Below are 26,457 nucleotides of genomic sequence, written 5' to 3' on the forward strand. Positions count from 1 at the left end.
TAAGAGAGAAGAGCAGCTATTATCAGACATCTGTTCTGAGGAAGAAATGATATTTATGGCCTCAGGAGTATGTGCTGCTCAAATTACATCAGAGAAAAGGTCAGCATGCTCTAGGTGTATGACTAATTCAGTTTGAGAAATCAACACTGCTGCCCAGAAGTAGAGTTCCTGGAGAGCAATTACACAGATGTGAAGGCTGAGATAAGTCCAGACCTTCCTTTATGCATTGCAGGAGGCAAAGGTGCCAGAGAACCACCCTCAGCTTACCTGAGAACAACAAAGTCTCGGACGGGGTGAGGAGCCATGCTGTTCAAAACATACTGGTAAACTTCTGTCTGCTTGTCCAGGCTCTCCACCACCTTCCACTGCAAGAAGTCCTCGTCCCAGAGGTGACGTTCTCTCAGCACTCGGTTCAGCACAACTGATGGGGGGGCTTCAACTTCAACTGAGGCTTTCCAAAGCCTTAGTGGGTTCCCATCCCCAACCTGAAGTGACCAAGAACACAAACCCCTATAATTTATATGCCTATGCTCAGCAGATGATAACTGAGGACAAAATCTCAATGTGTATGCCTGACTTCAGCTTAAGAGCATTCATTTTTCCCTGCTAATCACTACTGTTATTGCTATTGCTGCTGCTCTACTAGTCCTGGATGGAAATCTGAAGTGATTCATTACTTTGCTCTCACAACAGAATAAATCTGGACTAGTTCTCATAGAGCCAGTGAGGTTCTGCATTACTTCTGGTGTGACAGACAATTTTCCAAGAATTTTCCAAGTCAAATATCCTAAGTGTAATGATGAATATGTGTCTGCAGAAGTAAAAAGAGATGAAGGACTGCTGAAATCCTGGGCTGAAATAAAGCAACTACCTTTGGCAATCTTATACACTACCTGGGACTGAGAGTCTATTAACCCTCCTGGTTAATTCCGGGGGAGCAGAACATTCATTGATTCAGTTATGTATCAGGTACACAGATGTTTGCTCCTCAAAATAGCTGCAAGAGTGGTGTTGGGAAAACACCTTTCAAAGAGCACAGACTGATTGCTAACTCCTCCTTGCTCACAGATCCTGTTTCTTGAAACACCTCCAAAGCTTACAGAAAGAGGAGCAGAAAGTGCTGGGCTATGCACAAGGTGAATATCTTAGATTGCACACATACAGCTTTTCTGCGTGGTTTTAGAGGTCCTATTTCAGGCAGTAAAGAATTTAACTGTACTCACTGCATCTTGCAAGCCCTGCTGTTCTAACCCTTCCTACCCTACCGTCCTCATGTACCAATATGAGTACTTTGGAAACCTCTAGTACCTCCCACAGACCCAGGACTGTTTCCTCAGAAACCCACCTTCCACACCTCCCACTTTAAACTATTTCATGTTGTTGTAATTCTTTCTCCCCAAAGCTTTCAGCTCCCCATTTCCCCTGCCCTGGAGCCCCAGGCTCCCAATCCCCTCTGTAGTCTCACAGGTCCTTGACACTGGCCTTACAGCCATCAATTCCCTCTCTCCCATCTCCCACATCCTGCTCCCACCTGTTACTCTGTCCCCGGCCTCCCACAGACCCTCCCTGGAGAGGTGACTCACAGAACCTGGCTACAAAACACAGTACCTGAATTTCTTTGGCCTTACAGAGGGGTTGCACATTCCCGAGCTGGGGTAATGCTGCCCCCTCACCATCCTGATCTCACATTTCCCCCGTGCCCTTCTCCTGCCTAATTAGTGTCACCCACCCCTAATCCATCCCCTCCTCTTGCTAGCTGCTGCTGGTTTGGAGACCTCTGCTTTGATATTGCATTTCCAGCAGCCTTTAACTCCACTCTCTGCAGAGACCCTGCAGCACCCTCTGCCTCACTGCAGAGGTTTGGCTTTCCCTGAAAAAGTGATGGAGCCTGAAACAAATTCAGAAATTTTAATAAAAGCTGCAGTATCAAAAATCCACATGAAAAAAGGACAAAAGGATCAGGGATAAAGCTGCCTGCTTAAAAAACACAGGAGAGCCTGAAAAAGTTTTGTAATTACCTATATTCTAGCTGTGTTCTCCAAACTGCTAGCAAACACCAAGAATTGGTCAGAAACTTTTCATGTCCCCCAGTCAAAGAGCTTGCTCAGGTCATGTTCTCTGTTGTTTAGCATCTCAGCTCAACTCTCTGGTTGTGTTGTTTGCTGTATCACTTACTTGATCTATTTTGGAGACCCCAGCTTGCTTGGTGTGCCTTTTTCTGGAATCTCATACATAAATCACTATTATATTACATTTATAACTGCTTTGAGTAATCTTTAAAAAAAACCAAAAAACAAAAAAGAGTGCCATGCCAGAAAGAAGGGTGTGAGTTTTACCATGAAAAATGCCAGGGTCCCCTATAGCTGGTCTGCATTTTGCTTTGGTTTCCTTGCTGCTTCTTTCATATCTTCCCAACTTACCTTTTTGTAGGCGAGTTCTGCGTTCTCTACACTGGAACACGTGACCCATCCTTTGAATTTCTCTTTTGCTTCTTTCTGGAGATTCTGCATGAGAGTTTCCAGGTACATCTGATAGTTCCCTCCTTCCTCATCCACTTGTTTCCCAAGCTCATCCAGGGTAGGAGAATGTACTTCTGCATCAACATAGGAGTTTCGGGATTGGGTGATCATCTCGTGTGGGACCTGTGGCACAGAAGGGAGGGAAAACACACATGGAAAATCTCCTGCTGAGAACTTTTCCTTAAGACAATGTTTCTAGACTGATGGACCATTCAGCAACAGACTGGACGAATCTATGATCTGTAAAATGCACACCAATTTCTGTCTTTATGCAAGATGAAACATCAAAGTAGTCTAATGCAACAGCCCGTGGCTCAGAACAGCACTGCTCAAGCAAAGCCCTGTTAGACTGAGCAACTGGATGCCAATACACCACTGTTACTCCTTCAGCCCTCAGAAATATTGCCTTGTGCTTCTGGGGAAATGAGATATGAGCATTTGCTCTCCTCCAGCTGCAGTGTAAGCAGCTGCAGGAATGATTGCAGCTCTCTATGTGATTTTTACTTTATTGCATGACACAAAGAAATAAAATGTATAAGCAATTATTTTTAAGATGAATAAGTTTTAATTGAGGCCCTTAAAGCGTTGTAATACGATTTTATACTTTTTACTGCTTTTTTTGGGCAGATTTTGATTTGAATTAGACTAAAATTTCCTAATCCAGTGGTTTGGGTTGAAAACTGTCACAGAATAATTACCCTGCATCTTTTGAATACTAAAAGGGAACCGCCATAAAGAAATGAGATAAATAAACTTTGGATGAAGCAAGTTTACAAATAAGTGAGGCACCAATCTCTGAGCTAACACAAAACAGAAAATATAAGCATAAACATAAATACTTCAAAGGATGCTGCATTATGAGCCCATGAATAATGCTGTTTGAGTCTCTCACTCACCTCAAAAAGTTTGTTGCATTCCATTATCATGTGAGCAAGTCCCTGAGTAGCTGCCAGGTTTTCACTGAGGTCCTTCTGATCTGGCTTCCCTGTTGCATATTTTTTCTGTATTACTCTGTAATTGAATTCAGTATCTCAGGTAAAGAGCTGAATCTTTTTAATATGAAAGCAAAAAGCAGCAGGATATTCCCAACATCAAAGAGAAAACCCCCCTATCTTTAGTTTCTATTTATCACCAAGACTGCTCAAACTGTTGGGCCTTTTTTAAAGGAAAAGTGTTTACCTAAAATATTGCTCAGCCAAAGGTAAAAGCAGGAAAGGTTATGCATATCCTGCATGATGTGTTGTACATTTTGAAATGGATTTTTAACAGACATGATGTAAAGTGGTTTACATTGTTACTGCTTAAAGCCCTTGTTCAGACATGGGTTATATATGTACTTGACCAAGAATCTCAGTGTATCCTGAACCAGGTGGGAGGAGAAAAGAGTCAAAAGGGACCACTAATGTTTAGCCAGGCTATGCCCTGTTTAGTCTACACTCACCATGTTACAATTTTAATGTGGCCTGAAATAAACCCTGTCTCCGAATGGCAGAATGTAGACAGTAAATTCAAAGTGAAAAAAACCACTCATTGAAAATCTACCATTTAAAACATGGTTAATCTTTGACTTCAACCAGAGCAAAATAAACCCCTTTTCCTTTACAGAAGTCAACATTACTCATGCAAAACTCACTAGTGCCCCACTGAAAATTCCACATGGAAAGCAGGCACCGCATATTCACAACAGACAACCAGGAATGCCTGCTGGGCTTGTGAAAACAAGTGTGCTTCTGGCTCTGCAGCAAGGGTTTTCCCCTCTTACTGAAGCCCTGCCCTCTTTAATGTGTGCTGGAAAGCAGATGGTTTGGAAAATTTTGTCCTGCATACCACTGAAAACATCACTCCGTATTCAGGATGTGACTATTTATAATGCTGAGAAAAAAACATACCTTGGTGAGCTTTCTTTCTTCACAATATTGAGATGGAAGAGGGAAGGGGCCAGGCAAACAGCAATGTTCATGGGAGTCATCTGATTTTCCTCCACGGAGGTGACGTCGCTGAGGAAGCAGAGCAGAGTCTGCAGAACCTCCCTGTTCTCATCAGCCATGAGCATGATGGCTGCCTGCACAGCCTGCAGACGCTGCTCCTTGGGGACATCTGGGGAGGAGCAAGTGATGGTCAGGGGTCAGTTGTAAGGTCAGATAAGGAGCCAGAAAGTTAAAGTTACCACAGACATTGACAGTCCCCTCCAGTGCCCAAAACCGGCGCAGATGCGGTGCTTAGGGATGTGTTTCAGTGGTGGACCTGGCAGAGTTAGGTTAATGCTTGACTCAGAGAGGTCTTTCCCGACCTTAGCCATGGCTTTGTGAAGAGGCAGATAGCAGGAGACCAAGGGGAAAAGATCAGCTGGCTTCTAGAGAGCTGGGTTTTGCTCCTCCAAAAAGCACAGCTTCTCTTGCCAGTGTTTGGCATTTCTCTCTTTGTTTGAAGAGCTGCTTCCAAGACAGACACTGGACTTCATTTGAAGTTTATGAAGGGAGAGTAGTAGTCAGCACTTGTAGCTTTAAATGGTATTTTTCAGGTTTTCTTTGTCCCCTGGCAAGACAGAGGTTTAAAAGTCTTAGGGATGCTTCGGGAACACTAACATTTGTGTCCTAAACCGTAGAAGAGTTTAATGGAAGAAGTAGCGGATATGCTTAAATAGCACCTCAGACAGATTCATTTCTAAAACTACCCTAAGTTCTCTCAAGTCCTCCTCTGGGTACTACATAGTCTCGATAATTGAATGGAAGAAGAACAAAAGCAGATTTACAGTAGAGGGAACAGCCAGCTCTTAAGATTTAGCCTTGTACAAGCACTTTATTTTAAAAGCTTTCAGATGTGAATGACACAATGAACACAGCTAAATACTTCTAAAGTTTCTGAAAGCAGCAGGGCCAAGTTTTTCTGAGAAGTCAGAGGAGAATTTGCTAAATCCATGCAAGGTGTCTTTTCTTCCCACAACACCTCCTGGTAATCCCTCCCTCCCCTTTATTGTTGCTCTCATGGGTCTGGTGCGTGAAGCAGAAGATCAGCCAGTGCTTCAAGTCACAGGTAAATATTAAACAACTGGGAGTTTTAGGAAAATCGAGAAATTTTCATCAATGCTCTGGCATATAGACTACTACACTAATAATCTCATTCCAAATCCTATGTGTTACTGCAATTCAAGTCATTCTGGATATATGAAAAAGGTCTTGGATGTATGAAAAATATCTTTAGTGAGTCCCAGAAAATCAGAAATACCCTGCCAATACACTAGGAGAGGAAAAATCCTTCCTAACTTCACTTTAACAATGTTCTGTTAAACAGAATAAAGGCAAGAAAAAATCTCAGCTAGAGATTAATTTAATTGCGGATATTATGAAATACAATTGGTATCCCAGAAATTTTTAACATTTTTCTTTCTGTGAAAGGAGTTTTGTCAGTACTTTCTGAAACAGAAAACTGTATTTGTTGATGATGACATAAAAAAACCCTCCTAATACTCATTCTTAATCCAAACAATATTTTATGGTCTCTACAGAGCCCATCTTTTCTTGTTCCTACCTTGGTTTAAAGAGGCTCATCCTCAAGTCTTTCTGAAATCCTTTAACTCCTGGTGCATTTTGAGAACATCTTTCCTAGCTAATTTTTTCCCCTTCTGACCAGTGTAAAGAGATGTTCTTCAGACTTCCCACTGCAGCACCACGCAGACATTACAGAGTCAGCCCATGCCTCTTTTTACAAATATTTGTTGGCCAGTATCAGTGTATTCACTTTCAGCCTCATGTCCGGGAAAAGGGGAGCCCTTCTGGCTACAGACCTGCTTATACTGATGCAGCTGGGATCTGCTGTGTCTCTCTTCCTTTAGCAAGGGGGTAGTTTACTTGCAGTCTCCTCTGTGCAAAGGTGAGACATCCTCAGTTTTCATCAAGGAATAGTTTAAAGGTGATTTGTTTCCAAGGACATGCAGAACATGGATAATCTTCTCCTTGGCCTCCTCCCCATGGAAATGATTGTGACTGCCATTTTATTAGTGGCCAGAATTCCTGTTGCTTTTCTGGGCAAGCTTATTAATGTGTGTGCAGGCAGACAACTTGTGAGCAGGAAAGAAGAAGGGGAAATGATGGTCCAGGGCTAGGCACCAATTCTTGTAGTTAACTTATGTCCCAAGACATTGCATACAGCCAAACCCACTAAATTTATCTGCAGTGCTGTCTCTCACGTGCAGAATCCCAGCGTTCTCTACAGACACGGTGATGGTAAATTCATTAGTGACTGTGTGCCACAGACAGATTTTTACAGTAAAGGGAAGTGACGGAAGTATCTGAGATTCTTAAGCACTGGGATTATGCAGTGTTTTAAAATGGCTTTCTATTGTTTTGGCAGCTGAAACGTCTGCAAGTGGAAAGACTAGACACACTTCTCTTTAGTGCTTCCAATTATTTGGCTTAGGCTGGCTGCATCTGCCAGAGTGCTGGCTGACTTGTCTTCATAATGGACATCGTCAGGAAAAAATCTCTAATTCCTCTGGCTGTTCTGTGCTTTCCTCACTGTTTATTTCTCCCTCAGTCTGGAGAAGAGATACACAGTCATTTCCTGACTCACAGGGACTTTCATTATTCTGATGTATCTGAGTCTCAGATTTTTCGGGAGATTGCTTATGCTGGAAAGAAAAGAAGAAATCCCCTGGTTTCTTTCTTTCTCTATGAATTCTTTATATAGAGCTTATGATCTACATCAAGGCAGCTTGGTTTTTTTCCTGTACATTTTATTGACTATAATGAAAAAACAAATAATCAAAAGTCACAGCAAGGAAGGGGACTACAGAGAAATATTCTCATGGTCAAGTACCACTTCTCCATGCCCAGAAGACTCACTTATGTTGAGATATAAGTGCATGAAATGGGCCCACAGTTTAAAGAAATCTGACAAAAATATGAGTCTTCATGCTTTTTATGTCCAGCAGCCTGTTCTTCTGTCTTCTTTCTGATTGTATGAAGGTTGGTATGAACATTATCTTTCCATTAAATTTGACACTGAAACATTTAGGTGGTTCTAAAGACCTCTTAGTGAAAGATTTTGAGGGCAGAGGGTTTTTTTAATATCTCAAAAGCCAGCAGAAAGAAATCTATGCAGTGTTAACATGCCAAAAATATTTACAGTATATTACTATATAATATGTAACAATTTCTAATCGTTCATAATGATAGAAATATATAGAAATATCAACTTACATTGATAGATGTGCAGAAAAGTCTCTCCTAGTTTACTTGTGAGGAGAGGTTCTGGCAGGTCCCTGAAGAATTGCTTGACCATGTCAGCCACATCATATGCTGACTGGTCTTCATAGCTGACGTTTTCTGGGGAGCTCTCGTTCATCTGACGCAGGGCCTGGATTCGGGATTTCACTCCAGATTTCCGAAACAGACCCACCTAAAAACGTAAAAGGGAAAACGGCACTTGAAGAATGTATATATGCCATATACATGTATACACGGGGACTTTGACCACGACCAAAGCTTGGGTTACTTATTCCACTCTAGGCAAGACAGAGGAAAATGTTCAAATGCAATTGATGGTCCCACAAGTCTTGCAGGCAAGCACAGGCTCCCACAGCAGGATTGCAGGGGTTAATAATGCTGCTGCTCTCTGTCCCACCCTAGAGAGAGGGTTCAGAGTGCCTTGTGGTTTCTCTGCTGCCTGAGAAGTTTAAGCAAGATGCTCTGCTGATATAAATCAGCCTGGCTTGCTTGGCTTGGGTGACTGTTGATTTACTCCAGCTGAGAACCTGGCCCCACATGTTTATTTGGGTATATATTTGAAGACTAACAAGAAAATATTATGCTTAGCTAAGTAATAAATGCTGTGGCAAAAGATTAGTACCTCCTGGCAGAGCTTTAAAATAAGACAAAATCTATTTTTTCCCTTTCATGCTCTCTGCTTCCAAGAGTTCTCCCAAATCCCACTGAAAAGTCCAGCTCGAAAGTGGGGGCCACAGTGGGATTACTTGTGCATTGTCACTAAGATACATTTTTATCCTGTTTGCTTTCTATTTTGAAAGGAAGTGGTAATTCTTCAAATGATGCCTTGGAGGCAGGACTGCCCTTTCTTGTCCTTCTCTGCCTGAGGAATTTCCCCCGGGGTGAATTCCTGGGCCTCAACCACATTATTTATTCCCAAATGAGTTTACAGTGTTTCATTTGGGAAGTGTTAACACTGTTTCCCTTCAGTTCTGCCGGGAAAAAGGCGAAACATAGAGAGGCCTATGGAAAAGGCACATTTCCAGCTGGGAATTATATACCCTTGTTCCTCTGTAACTGCTATCTCACTGGTGATCCATGGTGATTCCTGCCATCAACAAACAGTAAAGGCAAGGGAATAATGCCTTCTGGCCTTCTCTCCCTTACTTCTGAGTAAGAAGCAGCACAGAGTTCACAGAGGACCCTCCTCTGTCTAGAACACCTCCCATGCTCACTTGGAGGGTATTTAGGACTTTGGTTAACTCCCACATTAATGACACTAATTACATAGATCACAGCTCTGTGAGGGAGTATATTTATTTAATTACTTATATGGAGATGAATTGCTGCACCAGACTGGCTGTGAGGCAGCTCTTCAGTGTCTTCTTATGGATGAATTTAGTGTCATTTGAGAACTAAATTTATGTCTGGGAAGTAGAGAACCAGAGTGTGCCCTCTGTTCTGTACTTATGATCCCAAGTGAAGCTCTGCTCTTCTTCCTGACAAGAGCATACAAGAAAGAGCATCCAGCTCTTTTTACTTGGTTTTCCCTTTCTCTTCTTCTTTTTAAATGCCTTTTCCTCTTAGAAATGTGTGCTGAAGACGAAGAAGACAGACTTGGTAATTCTGTCCAAAAAATAAAGTTTTGGCCTGCAGTAGATAAATGTCAGAGCAGAGGCTCAGTTCTCTCCTTTTGATGGAAAGTGTCCCTGCTGGTATAAACAGCCATTAAAAACTTCCAGCTAAGTCTGATTTGAGAAGTCAGATGTCAAATCTCACCCATGCAATCTCCTGCTGCACATCATTCTACTACTCTTGATCTCTGTTTAAAGACGTTTATCCAAACTCCTATTTCCTGTTTTTTTATTAATGGAAAAAAAATTAATCAAAAGAGATCTTCACTCAATAGAAAAAGATGTTTTAGGCTCTGTTATGCATTATTACAGACTTGTTCTGTAAGTAAAATGGACTAAAAATCCAGAGGTTAGTCTGTCCCAATCTCTTTACTGTCCTCATGCTGTGTGGATCATGTTCCCTACAAGCAGACATATGATGCATGACAGGAAAAAGAGATTCAGCTGGAAAAGGCAAAGTAGTTTCTCTTTCACAAATCAAACTGAATTACATATCCTACAAATAACTGTGGGGCTCCTCATGCCAGTTTAGAGATTTCAGTGCCAAGAGCCAGACCTCGCAATGGTTTAGAGCAACCTCAACTTTACCGAGTGTGTGCAGCAGAAGCTCTGAAACCTGTTCTGAACTCTAGCCCACCTTCTGCAGTGCACAGGAGACACATAAGCAAGATGCTGGGGGAGATTGGAGGCTGCCAGGTCTCTGTCCATGCATTAGGAGGCTTTGAATTAAATGGGAACAAAGGGAGTAACTGTAAAGCAGAGAAGCTGAACTACCTGGAGCGTTTTTTTTTTCATTCCAAGAAGAAACCAAAGTTGAATTGAAATGGCCTGCCACAAATGCTTCCCAGCCCGTAAACACAAATGGAGCAGATAGTTGTCTGAGACTTCCAACACCTTTTAACTGCCTCAAATCTCTCAAGAGCTTTTTCTTTCTCTTTTATACTCACTTTTACATTCTCCCCAATTAATCCTCTCTCTTCTCTTTCTTCCTCTTGCTCTGCTTCTTAGCTGACAAGCCCATCCCTGTCCTTACATCTCCTGTTCCTCTTCTTTGGGCGTCTCCTCCTCCAATCTCATCACTAATTCCAGGCTTGCTGCATCACTTTTCTTCCTACACTGGCTTTCCCAGCTCAGTACACAAACCCAGATGAGCACCGTGGCAACCAGGCATGTTAGCTCCTGAATATATCACTTCTACTTGTCTCTATGCATTTTTCCCTTTCATCCTCTCTTAATACATTTCTGACAAGCTGTTCATCCCACTCCTCAGCTTCCACACTACATATGGCTGGCAGAACTCATCTCACCTCACTTCTGACACTGTGGAGTTAGATGTCAAGGTCTGACCACGACAGGATGCCTTTACAAAGAGAACTGATAGGAACGACCTGTGTCTTTCCCCCTGTCTGCAAAGGCAAATGGTTGTGATTCACTGGAACACTTTTAATTTTCAGATTTCAGTTTTGGGGAAGGTCACTGTCAGCCAACAAAAATCCTGAACAGCAACCAGAATGGTGATTAGAAAATCTGAAGATTCAGAACAGACTAATTCCACCCTTTTCATGTGCTCAGAGCTAGGAAAGCAGCAAAGTCTGCAGAGCAAAGTGCTTGTTGCTCCTTTCAAACTTACAACTATCTAAAGGCAGATATGAAAGAGGTCATATGTCATGAGGTCAATAACAGTAGAGGGCTGAACATAAACAGCCAGGGGGTTTCTCCCAGTCCTATGTTCATAAAAATACACATCCTCATCCTTAGGGGAAGAACAGTAAAAATACGATTAGTATGTCCCTCTGTAGCTAAAGAGAATAAAAAAAAGTGAAATACTTTGAGCATGAGGGTGTCCCAGCTGGCTTGTTGTAGCTAAGAACACTATAAAAGGGCAATGTACCGTAATGGCTTTGGCATTGAACCCCAGCTGACCTAACTATCTGGATATATCTGACTGTGTCAACAGAATACTTGGAATATTTTGCTGAGTTTGCTCTCTATTCTTGGACTTTTCTGTCTTTGCTAAGTAAATAAAACCTTTTGCACCATATCTTGTGAAATGGTGAATGCAGTTAACCCTCAATGGCAACAGTAAGCATAAGCAGTACAGATACATGTAGAAGTGGGGAGTCCTGATCTCTTCCCAGGTTTCATTCAATATACATGAAGATCTCAAAACGTTCTTTGAAGTAGACTGTGGTATACAAATCATCAGGACTGTTACAGCTACAAAAATTCAACAGATTAGCTGGATACAAATCTCAAAATGGAAAGCTTTTAGTATTGGCACCAACTATCAAATCACCAGAGGAGATTGAGGCCCAACATGAGAGATAATAATCTCCGAATAATCCTGGCACTTAGAACCAAAATGCTCACTGTTGCTTGCTTAAAGTGGCTTTTCAGAATAAAACCAACAAGTCCATGGAGTAAAGCTCCTACCTGGTCTAGACAGTTGCTCCGTAGGTAGCGCAGGGCTTGTTGTATGCTCTGGGGAAGAGGCTGCCCTGTTCTCTGGACATGGACTATCAGGGGCACACCAAAGACATTCTTGTCCTTGTAGTCAGGGACTTTCATCCTCTTCATGAACTTTGGCACAGACCTGAAAATTAACATGAACAGGCTGCATGAAAAAATCAGGGTGTTTACACCCTTTCTGAGTATCACTACTGACATAAATTGGTAACCAGGGCCTTTTTAATAAAGACGGTGAAATAATGTTTAATGCACAATACGAAGACACTTTACAATTTGCATAACTGATCAATTTCTCAATGTCTGTAAGTGGATGGCCTCTAGGCATAACATCAATTCTAAATAAAATCTTTTACTACACAGGTGTCATCCAGCTGAAGCCAACAAGGTTTAAAGCATCTTTTAGGGACTCACAGGAATGGCAGAGCAAACCAGAGTGGAGAAGATACCTGGGGGAAAAGGAAGTTCAGTCCTCTAACATGCTGAATGATCTTTGTACAAGCAGTTACATTATTTAGTATTTCTATTGACTAAAACTTTACAATAAGAAATGATGGTGGGAAATCCCTATGTGTCAGATTCCTCCCTTGTTTTATATGATTTATTCTAGTTGAGTAACTTAAGCTGGTGAGCTTGCTTTCTTCAAAAAATTGTGATGAAAACAAGAACCAGCTGGATTCCCTTTTTGGGAGTCATGACTGCCATGGAATTAAAATAAAAAGGAAGAATATGACCTGAATGTGACTAAGAGTTTTGTCATCTGTGTGGGAAGAAGCAAAAACTCATTTTAAATTACCTACTGAAGAAGTACAGTGTGTAACTCTACAGCTATTCAGAGTCCCTTTCTTAAAAATCCTTAGAGACTGATTATAAAAACTGAAGAAATATCTCTCAGGATGAAAACCCTGTACAAACAGCAGGACCTAGAATTTGCTGTATTCTAGTCTGCTTATTTGAAGGTGGGTAAGGTGAGATTAATTTCAGTGCAATGTCAGCTAGCCACAGGGAGTACACCAAAGGAGAGCAGTGAAATGGAGATTAATCTTACTGAATTTTAGTTCTCTTATTAGAAAGAGCCAGCAGTCTGGACCACCTCTATACCCACTATAGAGAATGACAGCTCTGGAGGGTGACCCAAACCCTCAGGCTTGGATGTAATGGGCTGCTTTGGGGTTGCCTGTCTTTTTCCTCTGACCACAGACAGCCAACCTGACTTTGCCAGATTAAATTTATAACAGATTCCTCTTTTAACTTTTCCTAATGACTGATGTCAGTGAGGTGAATCTATTGTATCTATTTTTCCATTTCTAAAGGAAAACTTGTCTTACATAGCTCACAGATTAATATAGTGGGATTTTGGGGAGGTGCTTTGAGCATGAAAACCACAATACAAATATCAAGTCATACTGTATCTGGACTGGGTGCCTCAGTCCATTAGGGAAAGTTTCTGTCATCCTTTTGATTATTTCTCAAATACTTTGAAACTCTTATCCATGCCCATTTCCATTTCTGGTGTACTTCAATCTGTGGGGCCCACCAGGGTTTGTGTACCATGAAACATGCAGGTTTCTGTAGCCAGTTGCTACAGAAGGAGCCACATTGTGAGCATTCACATCCATGTGCACTTCCCTCCACTCCTGAGTGACCAGGTAGCTGTCACAGCTGCCAGGCTGCAGGATCCCTCTAACACAGGTCCAGGCCTAGGCTAAACCTGCATCTTTGATTTCTAGAGAAAAGTCTCATAACTATTCTAACCCTTCTTTTAAAGCACAAACAAACAATAACAAACACACAAAGCAGTAGTTATTTCTTTTTGAATCACCAAATAAATTCTGGGTAGAACTTACTGTAAACTTTTCCTACTTTTTAGTCACTGTCTCCTGCTTATTTTTCTAAAACTGTAGCATTGTTCGAAAGGCCAGAGTTGTCTTTCTGTTAGAGCACAGGACTGAAGTCAGATTTTCAGGATCTATTTCTGACTTTGCCAATGAGCCACTAGGCAGCAACAGATTAAAAGGGATAGTTTCAAATCCTACACTTGAAGTCAATGTTTCCTTCAAATGGAATTTACTTATTAATAGAGTAATGGAATTAGGAGAAACTATTTTCTTATAAAAAGTCTCCTTCCAGTTACCAGTAGTACTCACCAGGTCCAGCCATGTTTGTTTGACATGGAGTACTTTTCCATGATGGCAGTGAGACGAAGCAGAGAGAATTTTTGCAGTAGATTCAGCTGGGCTGCTGACTGGTTGCTGATGTGAAGCGATGCAATGGAGCGGCTCAGGCGATGAGAGATTTGGAAACTATGCCATCGTAATTGCCTTTAGCAAAAGAAAGGATAGAAAAATCAGAGAACTGCTTTTGTTGGGCAGAAAAGATAGTGTGCTGTGAGATAGGGCTGGGCAATATTTAAAACACACGCAAACACACACATATGTGATTGCTGGTGGTGTGTCAACTGAAAGAAAATATACCTTGGAGATAAAGCAAACAATCTAGTCAATCTCTTTAATTTCTGAAATGCCCAAGTTTTGTCTTTTTAACATTAGATTCACAACTGGGTATGAGTCCTGTCCATATACTTGGGGAAGCAATGCTGCCTGCTATGGTCTTTAGCCCACACACTTCCAACAGGATGTGGGAGATACAAATGTTCTTTGCCTGACTCAGAACTGGTATTTGATGCCTAGTTCCTCACCTCCCAGGGGACTGACCTGACCACTGAGGTATTTGGAGATGAGGTTCTCCAAATATCTCTGCTATTAAATGCTGAAGGATTTTTTTGAAAAAGGATTAAACCCTGTGTCTCCTTAGCTAGAGCTGTAACCATCAAGCTATTGAACCACTCACATCTTTTTTTACTCCAATGTACTTTCTCTATATACTGGATTAATAAGAAAAGAAATCCCCTAGTTTTATTTTCTTGTTTCACTAAATATAAATTCTGGCTCAAATCCTAAACTCTTTGGCACTGCTCCTTTACACAATAGTTTCCTCCAGTTCACTTTCACTTTTGTGGTGGTGGTGGTGAGCAAGCACAGGCAGCAGCAAACCATGGCATGGCAGAGTCCTCCGTGAGGGTGTGACAAGACTGGCATCAGATTGGAAAATACCAGTATTATCAGGAATACCTGTATCAGAAAATACTAGGTATATTTTCCCTGCTTTTGCACGTACAAAGCCACACTACATACAACAGTTTAGACCCACAAAAGCTTTTGCCCAGGACCATTGGTACTTGGCTCAACAGGAGCTCATCTCTCTGACTTAAAACAGGTCTGTAAACTATTAACAAAATTCACTTTTATACTTTATTAAGAAGTCAATTGTTCACCATCATTTCATCCCACCCATGTAAGGGGCTGGGCCAGAGTAGGAAAGCTCTCTTTGAGCACAAAGGGGCACATTTTTAAAGCAGATCAGTACACTTAAAAAGTGCATAAAGCTACAGATTCATAAAGACCCGGGTGCATAACTTAGAAGACAAATTAAAAGTACATCCTACAACATACACAGGGTCCTACCATGTATTCAATGGATCAAGGGATAAAAAATGCCTTAGTTTGCTCTATTAAACCAACTCTGCACTGATTCCATGTAAGAATCTCCACAGCAGGATGTCGCTTCCCTCAAAGTCCCACCTTTCCCTGGGAAGTCTCTATCTCCGTACAGGATGAACACTACTGTAATGGTACCCTGTGCCTTCTGACTCCCAGGCTGAGAACCCATGCTTCATTATATTGTGTTTCACAGTTGGTGGATTTGTATACAAAATTTTGCCACTTACCTGCTTGGCCTTGTGAGTGATGCTCCCACCCCAGAGTCTCTCCTGTCCCTAACACCGGTGGCTTCGGATTCATTCAGGGATGTTCCATCTCTGTCCATATCACTCGGGGTGGTCCGGCCATCAGACACAGAGTTTCCTTCAAAATCCAGAGTGATCTGTGTAGGCGACTGGAAAGGCAACGATGGGGATTCCCTGGCTGACACATCCCCAACCGGCAGACCTGGCAACACCTTCTTGGACCAGCCATCTACCACCTCCTGCAGTCCATTGACATGTTGCAAAATGTCATCTAACTGAGGAAAAAGGACATCTTTCTCTATGTCCAGGAGGTCCCCAGTACTAGCATACAAGTGGGAACCTGGCACATTGTCATAAATACTAATTCTGCTCTCTTTAGGACAGCAAGCCATCAGTCCAGATTCCTTTGGAGTAGAGCAGTTCTGCTTTCCCAAAGAGATGCTGCCTGTCCTCCAGTTCACACTGTTACTGTTGTCTGTAGGTGAGAGGCTTTCGATGGAAAGTGCCTTTGGGAAGGTCCCTGGTTTGTGATCCTTGGGAATGTGCACAACCAAGTTCTCTTGGGAATGAAATTCATTTTTGCGGTTTTGGTCCATCACCTGCCGTAAGGCTGTTCCTGCCAGAACATCCAGGTCTTCCAGGTACATCCCACCTCTCTTGTTTGCCTCATGGCATTTGCGTTCCTTCAAACACGGCGTGCTCACCCCACTGCTGCTGTTTTCGGGCTGACTGCTGTCACTGCTGGATTTGGCAGAAAATGGAAGCTCTTTTTTGACTGAATCTTGCCCCAAATTTTGGAGATCACCATTGACTATCTGTACACAGTGCATGTCTTTCAAGGATTTTGGCTCAAACTGGAGAACTGGTCCACTGATCTCTAAAGGACCTGTTCTTCCCGAGCCTTTTAGTTTTCCATGCACAGCCTTTGCTTTTAGTGTCTCCATGCGTTTTAGAAAGGTTTTTGCTCTGGCTCGTGTTGGATTGTCATTCTTCAGGCCGTCCTTGGGGGACAGGGCAGTGTTTATTGCAGTGGAGTCCTGCAGCAGGGTGCTTTCCACATCATGATGGGCAGAGCAGTCGCAGGTGTCCCTGGCAGCGCCGGTGGTGCCAGATTGACTCCTGTTGTCACTGCCCCCACTGCTCTCGCTGTGAATTGAAGAGACCTCAGGCTCGCTCAGATCTGTGAGGACGCTCTCACTGCTCGTCGTGTTTTTCATTTTAATGTCCCCAGAAGAGCCATGTCTGTCAGATCGGTGAAGCAAAGCGTCAATGTCGTCCACCCGAGACCATCGTCTGCTGGTTCTTTGGAAAGTCCATTTATTACTGATAGCACAGAGGTCTTCTTCATCTGAATCTTCACTCTGGAAAAAAAGCAAGTGGCACATGTTAAAATTGTGTGCTTTAACTTGATATTTGAATTAACATGATGGGGCTGCTCCAGGTCAGCAACAGGCAACAAAGCCTCTCTGAAGCAAGTTCATGGAAGACTGGTCACCAGTCCTTTCATAACGCCCTCTTTCATTTAATTGTAAAGACTGCAAACATCTTAACAGCCTTAAGAAAGGAATATAAGCCTGCTCCATGTCAGGAGTCCCACTGATACATCTTGGCTTCCACCGACTGCCTGTGCAGTGTAGGGCTGATTCCCACAGTGAATGTTTACGAAAAAAAATGTTTTGAAAGGCCAAAATAAAACAATCCTGATTTGTAGGGATGGTGTTAAGATACACATGATAAAGACAGGGAAGTAGCTGGGTACTACAGCAATGTGAGCTATTTAAAAATCCAAGACAGCAAATATCTGGTGTGCACACAGTTTTGCAGTGAAAACTAAATAAACATCTATAAACTTCACAGGCCAGATATATCTGAAAAGATTTATGTTTCAGGAACATAACTACAGATAAATAACCATGATGCTTAAAAGAACAATAAAAAATAGTATTTGGCAGTATTGCTTAGGGTGTATCTGAGTGCAGGCAAAGGAAAGCAGAGAAGGCAGCCATGGGGGTGTGGGCAGGAGGAGCAGCCAGGCTCAGGCTGGGGTGGGGCAGCATCTGCAGCTGAGGTGAGCTTTCCTACAGTGGCAACCACTGTCTTCTCTGCCATCATCATCAGAGGTACCCCAGACTTGATGACCTGCAGCCTGCCCCACTGTCTCAGGCTTCCTCCAAGCTCTCCTGAGGCAGCAGCAGCCCCACAGCCCTTCCTGGTCTCATCCCTCAGCCTGAGACATGCACAGCTGTGCTTATGTTTAGGCAGCTCCAGGAGTTACTCTGCAATGCAGAGAACGTGTGCCTTGGAAAAAAAATTAGATAAAAAACTTCACCCTATGACATTTTTCTCATCTCTTTGCTCAAACAAAATAGATACATCTTCAGCATGAAGCCCACAGTTGCTAATGAGTACCCTTTCCCTGACGTTGAACTGGACTTATACTGCATTATTCTTGTGCATTTGTTTTAAAGCAGAACAAACGAACTTCACCTACATGACATCCAAACAGCTCTTCACATTCTTGGAAGCAGTATGAAGGCAGTAAAATATGACAGGCTGTCAGACTAAAATGAGGTGCTAAACCAGAAAGACTATTTTGGGACTGGAAAAATTCTCATTTTAAAAGTCTATTATTAGAAGTATTTTTATATGAAGTTTCGATGGTAAAGTTATCTCCAGTCTCTGACTAGATCTTTGCTGGCCTGTCTAATTGAAAAATGTAAACCAAATTTTACAAGAGCGCCCAAAACCTTAAAAAATGTGAAACCTCAAAAGCTGGAGATTGGGATCAGCAGCGTGCCAGGTCTCACTGATGCCATAAACTTTTGCCAGTTTATCACTTCAAGTCAGCCAGATGTTTTAGATCATGTCCAAACCATAGAATAAAATATATCTGTGAAATTTTGGGTTTAGGCAGTCCTCTTTCTTTTGTTAATCTTGAGGTGTGCAGTGCTCCTGTGTGTTTACAGGAATGAATGGAGATCCTCATTCTGTGGCTTGTTAGAGAGAAGAATTGAGCACCTAGTGAAGTATGAGGGAACAGGCTAGAAAAGGCTAATACTGCTTTGGCCATTTTGTCTGCTGGGAAGAAATGGCACATCAGACAGCTCTACCTTTGTTTTAACTCCACAGCTTGCTGCACAGCCTCAGGAACTTAAAAACCCATTTATTGTGGTCTTAGTAGTGCCACAGAATGGATATTTTAAAAACCACAAGGGTACGTACTTTTAAATATTTAGCAGTGGTAATTATATCTACAAAGCATACCACTGCTGAAGCGTTGGTGGCACCAGCCAATAGGATAAACATATTTTTAAAATTTGTTCTACATTGCAATATGCCAAAGGGACCTTAAAGAAGATTCTTGGCTGACACAAATCCCTGTAGCTGCACTGACATTACTATATGAGCTGACAGGATTTAGCCTGTATTTTCTACAAGCTGGAATCGATTAAAGTAGCCAAAGCGGTGGAGACATTACAAAAAACATCAGGAGAACACAGAACAGATGACAGAAAAAAATTCAGTAGTAAATATACTTTAAATCAAAAGTTTGTCAGGTTTTTTTGTTTTGTTTTTGTTTTGCTTGTTTGTTTGAGGGTAAAGCAGAGATGAACAGAAATGGATACTGGTAACAAACAAGTTTTGCCTCTAACCACAGCAAAGACAGGATTACATTCTGCCCAAGAGTCACTTAGAAAATACAGAGGCTTTTCAGTGTCAAAATTTGCAGCTCAATTAAATAAAGGCTTAGTTTTGGGTTCCTTTTAATTGATAAAGAAACACGTTTGTGTTTCATCAGAAGAAAAATCAAGCAAATATGAAATGAAATATCTGGATGCTGAAATACTACCATGGTGACTCACTACAAATTCAGCTGCACTGTGAGTCCTATGACATACTGTGCTTTTCTTTTGATGAAATCAGTAGAAATTCTGGAAGCCATGAACATCCTGAATGACCCACTGTTCTTGTCAGATATCTGAGTGTCCTGACAAACAAAACTGCCCCCCAAAAAGAGGTTGAGAGCACTTAGCCCACCCACATGTCACCAGTTAGGGGACAGCAGATCAAGAGAAGGTCTGAAAGCAATGATTCATCTGACACAGGCAGAGCAGACATTTTGGAGCAGTGACTGTATATTTCTACTGACCTGGGGTGAAATCAAGTGCACAGCTTTGGAGCATATTCAAAAGTCCAGTTAATACCATTATGTTTGGAAAGATGAGAAGGGGCAAGTTTCTTGAGAAGTGACTGGTAACATTTGCCAAAGAGAAAGAGGTTTTGATTCACAGATTTGTCACAGCTGATTTAAAATAGTACAGCTTTTTGACTAAGAGTGTACTTGCCTGAAATACAGAGGGATGCTAACAAAAGGCAAATAGTGGATTTATTTGCAGTGGAATTCTGCCACATTTTTCCAGCTGGGGGCAGGAATTCTCATAAATCGACAGCTGCAGAAGGCAGTTAATCCAAAGGCTAATCTCTGTCTGTCCAAATCGCTTACGGACATATTTGCAACACATACAGGAGGATTTCTGTTTGCATCTTGACAAAGCCAAGGGAAGACAGCAGCCCACAGTGGGGATGGTCTGAGTGGGACAGTGGGCAGTGGGGAACGCTCATGCTGTGCTGGCTTTCACAGGAACCTTGCCTGGTAGCTTGCTTGGCCATATTTTGTTAAATCACTCAAGCAGCTGAGCTAGTCCTGTGCATACCTGTTATATTGAAGCTCCAAAGCGGGCTGATTTTGCATTTCATTGTCCAGATCACCATAGAGACTATTAGGAAAGGCAGTATCTACAGCAAAAGATTTATTTAGTTCGGTGATCAATCTCAGACCCAGTTTCTGGCTTTTATACTTGCATTTACACTTCCTGCTGTCAGCAGGCTCTCCTTCCTTTTCTTCTCTCACCCATATTCTCTTCTACTATCAGTTGCTCTGTGTCTGTGGACTAAAATCTCCTCTGACACCTCTTTGTCTACGTTTTTCTGTGCTCAGCTTCTCTGTGGCCTTGTGCAGGTATGGACTCAACTAGCTTCTGTCCCCTTGAAAAAGTACCAAGTAGGACCATGTCTCTTCTACCACAAATAAATGGTCATCAGCAAGGAGAGCAGCTGAGGACTTCATTCAGAACAGGGAAGAGTGGCAGCAAAAATTAATGAAAAACAAACATAACAAAAAAAAAAATCTCCTCCCTTTTTAACACAATATAAAACCCAAGGCAAGAAAAACCCCTGATGCAGTGAAGTCCCTGCAGCTGCAGGGAATGGAAAAATAGAAACTAAAGAGGCTATACACAGAGGAACAAGCAGACATGTGCCAAAGCAGGATATCTGGACATTAAAACCATCCTCTGTTCATGTTCCCTCAGACACTGAACAGATTATGATGAAACTGAATTTGCAAAGACATCAAAAATGCAGCAGTTTTAAAAAAGCACTAGACAAACACTCTAGGAAGGAAAAGCAGAAAACCAAGATTTCTCAGAGCTGACAACTACCACTGTACAACACTCAAGGACTTTGGGGAATTTGTGACCAGAAAACCAAATGTTCAACAGTTAATGCTGGACTTGTTACAAAACTCTCAAAATCAATAGACTGTTTCTGCAGTCCTCACCAAAAGCCTTTATGCTCAGATAATTCCCGTGTTACACAGCAGCTTGTAAGGATGACAGAATATATTTTCATATTCTCAACTGGGAAGAAGTCAGTACAAGAAACAAAGAAAAGCTGTTATTTTCATCTGAGGAGCTTCCATTTTTTCTGAGCAGGATTTTCCACTGTGTACAGTCATATGGCATTGACAAACAAGCCAGTCTAATAAAGCTTTACTGTCTTTTCACCCACTAACTTTAATTGCATGCATGTAGAGTTTAAGTACTGTGTGAGCCTTTCTAACACACGTAGTATTTACTCACCATTTCTATTCTATTTATAATTTCAAGATTCAACAGTTCACTTTATCATGCATCCAGATAATGCTGACATGCATGTTCAAAGTAAAATAAACCTAACTTACTTTTAAGAGCATTACTGAATCAAAGGTTAAATTGGGGTGGTCTTATCACAAAAGCTAGGGTATATTTAATGAAGTTCCCTTACCTTTTTTCTTTGGAAGTTCACATCGAGTTTCATTGAGGCGCACTTGTTCAGTGTGTTCAGTCGTCTACAGGGCAAAACAAATTCAAAAGATTAGCAGCCTCTGACTAAAGGGCACGATTTTTTGCAAGTTCAAAACATTTTCTCTTATCTTACTGTAGGGTGCCAACTGCATATAACAGCTTCAGAAAGGTTACTGGTCATCTATTCCAGCTATATGACCACTGCATGAAAAGGGACCCTTAGTTTCACTTTACTTGACAGCCAGGTTTGATAGATTGCTTTTTAATTCATAGACATTTCCGTACTTAGCATGGGAAACAACTATAACTGAACACCTGTGATAGCTGGGGAAATGACAAGAAGATGAGTTGCCTTATACAGGACTGTAACATAATTGGTCTAAAATGGGGATTTCAAAGCACTGATGAAAGACCAAACAAAAAACCAGCTGTAGTTCCTCACTTCTGGCAGTTGGCACATCCTTAAAAAAGTTGACATTAAGAACTTCTAGCTGCTACTTAAAAGTTTCTCCAAAGCCAATAGTTTATTTTCTCCTATCTGTGGATTTATACACAGGTTAACACACCCAACATGTAACAAATCTTACATTTTAAAATAAGTATTTTTAGCTATTTTTTACCATATTCATTCTGATGTTACCAGAATCTCTGTAAGGCTTCTGCTCCTTAAATCCAAAGCTATCTGGTGATGACAGTGAGTAGAAATGACAATCCGTGTGTGTGTGTGTCCATATGCAAGGACAGCCAGAGGACAAGTAAACATGCTCTTTCAATAGAGAACCTACTGTGGTAATGATAATTGATTTGGTTTTATTTAAACTTAAAGATCCGATCCATGAAACTATCCAACTTCTAAAAGCAGAGGCTCAAAGTTTAATATGTCTACTTGGAAAATTTTCCATATCTAGGATTGAATTTCAAAATAAAGGGAGGCAGAGTGAGAAAGCCACATGTCCACAGCACTCCTCTGTTGGCTGCCTGTATCTCCTGTATCTTTATAGCAAGCCCTGTCTCTGTTGCTTTTGGGTTGCAGGGAGAGGCCTCCAATTTCCAGAACTTAACATTTGAGCATGTGATAAGCTACAAGGACACATGAAAAAAGTATCAGATCAATAATATAATCTCTCACGTAGCATAAGAAGATTATGGCATTAACATATTCCTCCGCAGAACTTCTAAAATTAGAACACCTTTCAAATTGCCACCACTAACAAAGAACCGATTCACCAAATGTGGATCTTCCTTAAAAAAAAAAATCCCTCTCAAAATATCACCTGCTTATTTGTAGATCAAATATTCCTCTCTAACTCAAACCAATAAATCCATTATGCTACATCAGAAAAGTCCTATGCTCATGGTATTAATTTGGGTATAATTTATGCACAAGCACACCCTGCATTCATGATAGCAATGCTGAAAAAAATGCCAGGGTTTGTGGCTGTTGCTATATCTGCAGCCTTCTGCCCACAAATCTTCTTCTGGGATTATATCTATTATTGCAAAACTCCTCTTTTGCCCAAACACTGAATTTCTCAACCCAAAGTGGCATTTTCTTGGGGCCCTGGGGCTGAATAATGCTCAGTGCTTCTTTTGAGCACAAAATGTTTAAACGTGTGTATCTATATCAATACCAAATATACAGAGGCACAGGCACATTTTCAAAGGACTCCAGCCCAGCTTTCTATCTCTGGGGACAGCTTCCCCTGAGTGGTGAATATTAGCTAATATTGGAGTCCCTGCACAGCTTTGTCAGCTGGCCTGTGCTGAAGGGAAAAGCCTGTAGCTACATTTCCACACTTGCTCCACCAAAACCAAAACTACTTTTTACTGGGTGCCAGGGAGTTCAACCCCAGGTTTTAAATTCACCCCTCTATGAAACATTGGTATGTTTTTTGGGGCTCTTCCAGGGCCAATGGAAAGATTTGCTAGTGAAATTAGAGAACTAATGATCATATTTGTGAGTTTGTCTGGTACTACAGCTCAAATCAAAGTCAGTCTGTTTTAGCTTCTTTCGCCTTGTTGATGTGCCAGTGGTAGCAGAAAGTTTTTCTCATCAGTTTAAAGTTGTCAGACAACTGACAGCCAACTCCTCAGCAAGTCTTTTGAAAAGAAAAAAACCCAGAAGTTTCTGGCTACAAAGGCTGTCACCAGCTGAAGTGAGAGGAGCACTGCACTTTTATGCCACAGCTTAAAAACATGGGAAAAGAATGCCTGTTTGTAATGGTAACAAAACACAAAGTCTGGACTTGAGAAAAGGCAGGGAAAAACACATTAAATAAACACAAGAGAGGAGGCTATATAAAACCCAAATAATCTAAGGATGCATTTGAAAGAGTATCTGGAAATTTCTGCATTGTTCAGGGAAAGAACGCAAAATATGTACTAGAGCAAGTGTTTCAGTGATGTTAATTTTATTTCTTCTCCAGAGCATCACAGGTGGTTTAACATTTTGAAATAATTCTTAAAAAGCCAGCAGAGATATCCAGGTACCCAAACAGATGTTTCTGGTGCTATATTAGATGCCCTGAAATATCAAGCCTGGCCTTCAGCTGCTGCAGATACCTTGGTCCAGACAACACATGACGTCTGGGCTATCTGAGGAGATTTGAGATGGCCATAGACACAAGTTCTTAGGACTCTGAATCCCAACCCCAGTGCTCTAATTCTTGACAGAAATTCTTCAGAAGCAGGAAATCTCCAGCTTTTGCATCCTTTACAGCACTGAGTAATGTTTACAAAAAAATACAAGCTTGTAGCTATGCAGGCTCAGGCCAGCTGGAAAACCTTGTGAGGTACCTGTTGTCCTGCTTTAAGAGCAATCCATGTAAGAAGGAGCAATCCAAGTAATAGGGAGACAGCTCTGAAGTGAGCTGGAGTTCCAGGAGAATCCCTAGACCTGTTCTGCTGCTGCTGTCAAGCAGGTGCTTTGGAATGCAGCCAGGGTCACAGGCCAGTCATGAAGGAGAGGCATCATGGGGAGGACAAGCATGGCCAGCACAGTGTCCCCTGCATCAGCAGATCTGCAAATGCCCTTTCTTATGGATTTTGACCGGGAAAACACACTATGTGGTTCTGCAAATGCCTTCCTGAGGGAACCACAACACTATTTCTTTGCTTTATTGTTATTCCTAGCCAAGTTTAGGTGCTGTGTACACATGTCAGTGCTTGGCTTCTTCTGGTGCTCTCAACTTTGGGAAGAGGACATCAAGCTCCTGATGCTGGGCTTTGCTGAGGTCTTAACACTGAATACGAGTCCTCCCAGCACCATTAGGGCTGGTGTGCAAGGCTGGCACCGGCATGTCCCTGCTCCACCAGTTTTGTGCATGAAAAGAATATACTGTTTTACAGTCCTATCACCTTTTTATCACGGCTGTCACTGAGGGAGTTACCTCGTAGGCTCCATGCTCACATGAGATGAGTAATCTTTCCTGAAAGTCAGTGGGAGCCATTCTATTGCCTCCAGAGCAGGGATTTCTGTCCTGCATGTGGAGAGACAGGCTTATCCCCCAAAAGCACCTAGAGCAAGATAACTCAGCAGATGGTACTGACTGTACACCCATCATTTCAGAACTCCAGTGGGAGGATGTCCCATGCCATACAGCAATCTTCACTTTTTTTACCAGCTGTCTAAGAGACAACAGCTATAGAAAAAAAGGCTGCTGACTGCCTGGCACAACTCAAATTTTGAGAGCCTGGTTTAGGGAACTAGGTATCAGACTGTTATATATTTGTTCTTCATGTTCTTAGTCACTGTATTTACGTGAATACAAAAAGTACAACGTGGCTTGGCTTCTCCTTCTCACCCTCTTATCACAGCAGCCACAAAAGTTCCCAGAGTGGAGTTGGTTGCTGCTATTTTGGAAGCGACACAGCTATAAAATTTTCATGCTCAATTATTGTTTTGGCAGGCTGACAGCATTTGCCTGCAGATTGCCTGGCAATTCTCTATTGTTCATTACTCAATAAAATCTGAGTGGAATCTCTTGATAGATACGCCTCTAACTCAAAGGCCTCAAATTTGGCTTTTACTCTGCCAAATTTTTGAATTATATTGTAAACAGCAGGAATGTTAGAACATCTCAGAAAGGTCACTGAAATCTTTTATAACAGGGAGTCCTAGACTTTCTGACTAAAATACTACCAGCTGCCTTAAAAGAAGATTCCTTCTCATTGGTGCCTCATGTTGTCTGGTATACTTCAATGCCATAAGAAAACTGATTATAAAATGAGATTGAGAGTCTCAACCCACAAGAGCAGAGAAATTCAGTGTTTATGCTATTACTATTGAGAGCTAAAACTGCTCAAACCGATTATCCATGCTGGCATTTCAGCTTTAAAATTATCTTCCAAAACAAAATGAGAAGCCCATTTTGTTCAGCGGGATGTGCTGAATGCACTATTAGTCAGCATGACGGCTTGGTCACACATAGCTTTAAGGGTAGTTTGAATATTTGAAGAATGGAAGTTTGACTGCCAACCTAGGAATGTGTGTACACAGAAATAATAACCAGCTTTTCTTAACTTTCTCTTTGCTCGAAGTGCAGGTCTCATGTGGTACATTGGCATACACCTTGCACTAACACCATCAGAGAGCAATGGAAGGGCAGAGAACTGACAGTGGTCAGCTGAGCTGTGAGGATTTCCATTGCACTGGAAAACTTGGAAAATGCTGGTTTGATAGCTCATAGAGTAACAAAGCTGGGA

At 41.7% G+C, this 26,457-nt stretch overlaps 1 protein-coding gene across 4 annotated transcripts in view; it reads right to left on the reverse strand.

Moving 5' to 3' along the window:
* Positions 1–26,457, reverse strand: part of STARD13 (StAR related lipid transfer domain containing 13) — a 283,362-nt gene that overhangs the window by 6,234 nt on the left and 250,671 nt on the right. For all 4 annotated transcript variants that reach the window (XM_088159560.1, XM_014889771.2, XM_014889768.2 and 1 more), the window contains 9 exons: positions 21,734–21,797; positions 15,611–16,989; positions 13,971–14,144; positions 11,791–11,950; positions 7,718–7,916; positions 4,409–4,616; positions 3,416–3,530; positions 2,421–2,642; positions 268–485 (listed from right to left, as the gene is read on the reverse strand). In XM_088159560.1, the coding sequence (XP_088015686.1) occupies positions 268–485; positions 2,421–2,642; positions 3,416–3,530; positions 4,409–4,616; positions 7,718–7,916; positions 11,791–11,950; positions 13,971–14,144; positions 15,611–16,989; positions 21,734–21,797 (2,739 nt within the window). The remainder of the gene's footprint in view (positions 1–267; positions 486–2,420; positions 2,643–3,415; positions 3,531–4,408; positions 4,617–7,717; positions 7,917–11,790; positions 11,951–13,970; positions 14,145–15,610; positions 16,990–21,733; positions 21,798–26,457) is intronic.

This window comes from Sturnus vulgaris, chromosome 2 (genome assembly GCF_052056855.1).
Source record: "Sturnus vulgaris isolate bStuVul1 chromosome 2, bStuVul1.hap1, whole genome shotgun sequence".
NCBI classification, from domain to species: Eukaryota; Metazoa; Chordata; class Aves; order Passeriformes; family Sturnidae; genus Sturnus; species Sturnus vulgaris.